This window comes from Carcharhinus amblyrhynchos, chromosome 5 (assembly GCF_965287045.1).
Source record: "Carcharhinus amblyrhynchos chromosome 5, sCarAmb.v2.hapA, whole genome shotgun sequence".
Classification (NCBI taxonomy): Eukaryota; Metazoa; Chordata; class Chondrichthyes; order Carcharhiniformes; family Carcharhinidae; genus Carcharhinus; species Carcharhinus amblyrhynchos.
Genome location: NC_137328.1, coordinates 100,096,854 through 100,099,229, shown reverse-complemented (window position 1 = coordinate 100,099,229; position 2,376 = coordinate 100,096,854). Strand labels below are relative to the sequence as shown.

Genomic DNA, 2,376 nt, shown 5'->3' with positions numbered 1-2,376 from the left:
AATCCCTACAGCACAGAAGGAGGCCATTTGGCCCATCGAGTCTGCACCGACAACAATCCCACCACAGGTCTTTTCCCCACAGATCCACACATTTAACCCACTAATCCCCTCTAACCTACACATCCCACAATACTAAGGAACAATTTTGTATGGTCAGTCAACCTAACAAACACATCTTTGGACTGTGGGAGGGAACCAGAGCATTTGGGGGAAACTCACACAGACACGGGGAGAATGTGCAAACTCCACACAGGCAGCGACCCAAACCGGGAATCAAACCCAGGTCCCTGAAGCTGTGAGGCAGTGGTGCCACCTTTCTGCCCCACAATTTTTATCCAGCTGCAGGGAATTTAATTAGAGGTCACTAATGGACAGTTCAACAGGGGGGTGGGGGTGGGCAGTGGGGACAAAATACTGAGATGCTGAAAATCTGAGACAAAACAAAATACAAAAGGAGAGGATGATTGGAGTTGTTTTGAAGAAGGATCTGGACCTGAAAGAGGTAAGCTGCCTATCCTCTCCAGCACTGTTGACCAAAAGCATTAGTATTTCCATGGAAGTGGGAGTGACTAGAATGAACATGGGTTGAGTTTCATCTGGATGATTCATTTGTCCAGTTTCCCCTCCCCGCCCCCCAACCCCCGCCCCCAGTCTGAACCTTGAATCCAGCTGGCTCCAACCAGAAGCACATCAGGTTGGGCTCCAACCCAATGGCTTTAAATAGAGCGAGAGCACTGACCGGCACAGCGCTTTCTCCAACCGAACTTCAAACCAACTCGGAGCCAGACAGAATTCGCCACAAGTGCAGAGAGGCTGGGTGAGGGAGGAGAGACTGGTTCGGATTTAAAATTGAAATTACTCCACCACCGTTTGGGAATCTTCCACGGGGAGGGACCGGTGAGCTGCAGGTCTGTGCAACCTTCCCTTCTCATCTACAGCTCTGTAACTCAGCCACCCTCCTGATGTATTCCATCGGCTCCAGCCGAGTCTTCGACCCTTATGTGCAGGTCATCCAAAATGCCAACATCACTCAATACATCTGGGACAAGTCCTTGCTGCAGCCCATGTGGGACTACCTGCGCTCCAACCACCGGGATACTCTCCGCTCGCCCCTCTTCCCCGTTATCATCTCGGTCTCCACCTATTTCGCCGTGTGCACATTCTACATGGTGCTCGACCTCCTGGCCCCCAAGTGCCCGCTCATCCGAAGATACAAGATCCACCCCGAGCAACATGTGAGCTGGGAAGACATCTTCAAGACTCTGTGGCACACTGGCTACAACCACCTCATCTTCGTCTTCCCGGCTGCTGTGGGGCAATGGTACTGGAGACCACCCATCCCTCTGCAAGACCAGGCACCCTCGGTCTCCGAGTTCCTCGTCGGCATCTTGGGCTGTACAATACTCTTCGATTTCCAGTATTACTTCTGGCACATGATGCACCATAAAGTCCGCTGGCTCTACACGACTTTCCACGCCGTCCACCACGAAATCTACTCCCCTTTCTCCTGGTCAACTCAGTACCTCTCTGCCTGGGAGCTGGTCAGTGTGGGCTTTTGGACCACCATCGATCCGGTCATCCTTCAGTGTCACTGCCTCACCAGCTTCGCCTTCATGGTCTTCAACATCTGGATTTCAGTGGACGACCACAGCGGCTACGACTTCCCTTGGGCTCTCCACAACATCATCCCCTTCGACCTCTGGGGGGGCACGGTGAAGCACGATGCCCACCACCAGAAACCCCACAGCCACTTCGCCCCTTTCTTCTCGCACTGGGACTGGCTCTGTGGCACTTACTGTGAATGCAAGCGCTCACCCGCCGTCCTGGAACTGCAGGCGAAGTCACTGAAAGCCAGTAAGGAGCAGCAGTGAAGGCAAATGCCCACAGACTGGACTCCCCCAGTCCACGTGAACTGACTGAGCCGATAGGAATAGTAACAATCTGGAGGACTGGCAACTTGCAGGTGCATCGTTCACAGGCTCTTAGATTATATTTATTTTGGAGTTTTTAAAAACAAACTTTTGACTGTGGTTTAAGAGTCTTCCACTTACTCTCAACTAAAGCAAACCATGTCATAACAATGTCCCGCTTTATTAATGTGTCCGATTGCTGAATTTTTTTTCGATGATCCTGTGCCATGTAAAGTGGAAAGGAGATAAATCTTCTCTGTTATATATTCAATCTCCTTCCCAAGCATTTATTTAACGGGATCAGACGCGCGCATTTACAAGTCGGTGCGAAATATATATAGCCGTGTAAATATGTCATTGGAAATAAATGTATGTCTGAGAACTAAAAATAAAAGCGATTCCTTTTGTATACACCTGAGTCCGTGTTGACTGGTTCTGTTCGGAGGCAAGGCAATAAAAGAGAAAA

General features: G+C 50.3%; 1 protein-coding gene across 1 annotated transcript; it reads left to right on the top strand.

Moving 5' to 3' along the window:
- The first annotated feature begins 962 nt into the window (after nucleotides 1–962).
- ch25hl2 (cholesterol 25-hydroxylase like 2) lies at nucleotides 963–2,077 on the top strand. The gene has a single exon (XM_080189728.1). It carries the CDS (start codon nucleotides 963–965, stop codon nucleotides 1,869–1,871), a length of 909 nt encoding a protein of 302 aa, XP_080045854.1. The 3' UTR covers nucleotides 1,872–2,077.
- Nucleotides 2,078–2,376: the final 299 nt, after the last annotated feature.

Bases quoted from the DNA above. Each gene is read 5' to 3' on its own strand.
- ch25hl2 (XM_080189728.1), top strand. From the start codon at position 963: ATGTATTCCATCGGCTCCAGCCGAGTCTTCGACCCTTATGTGCAGGTC.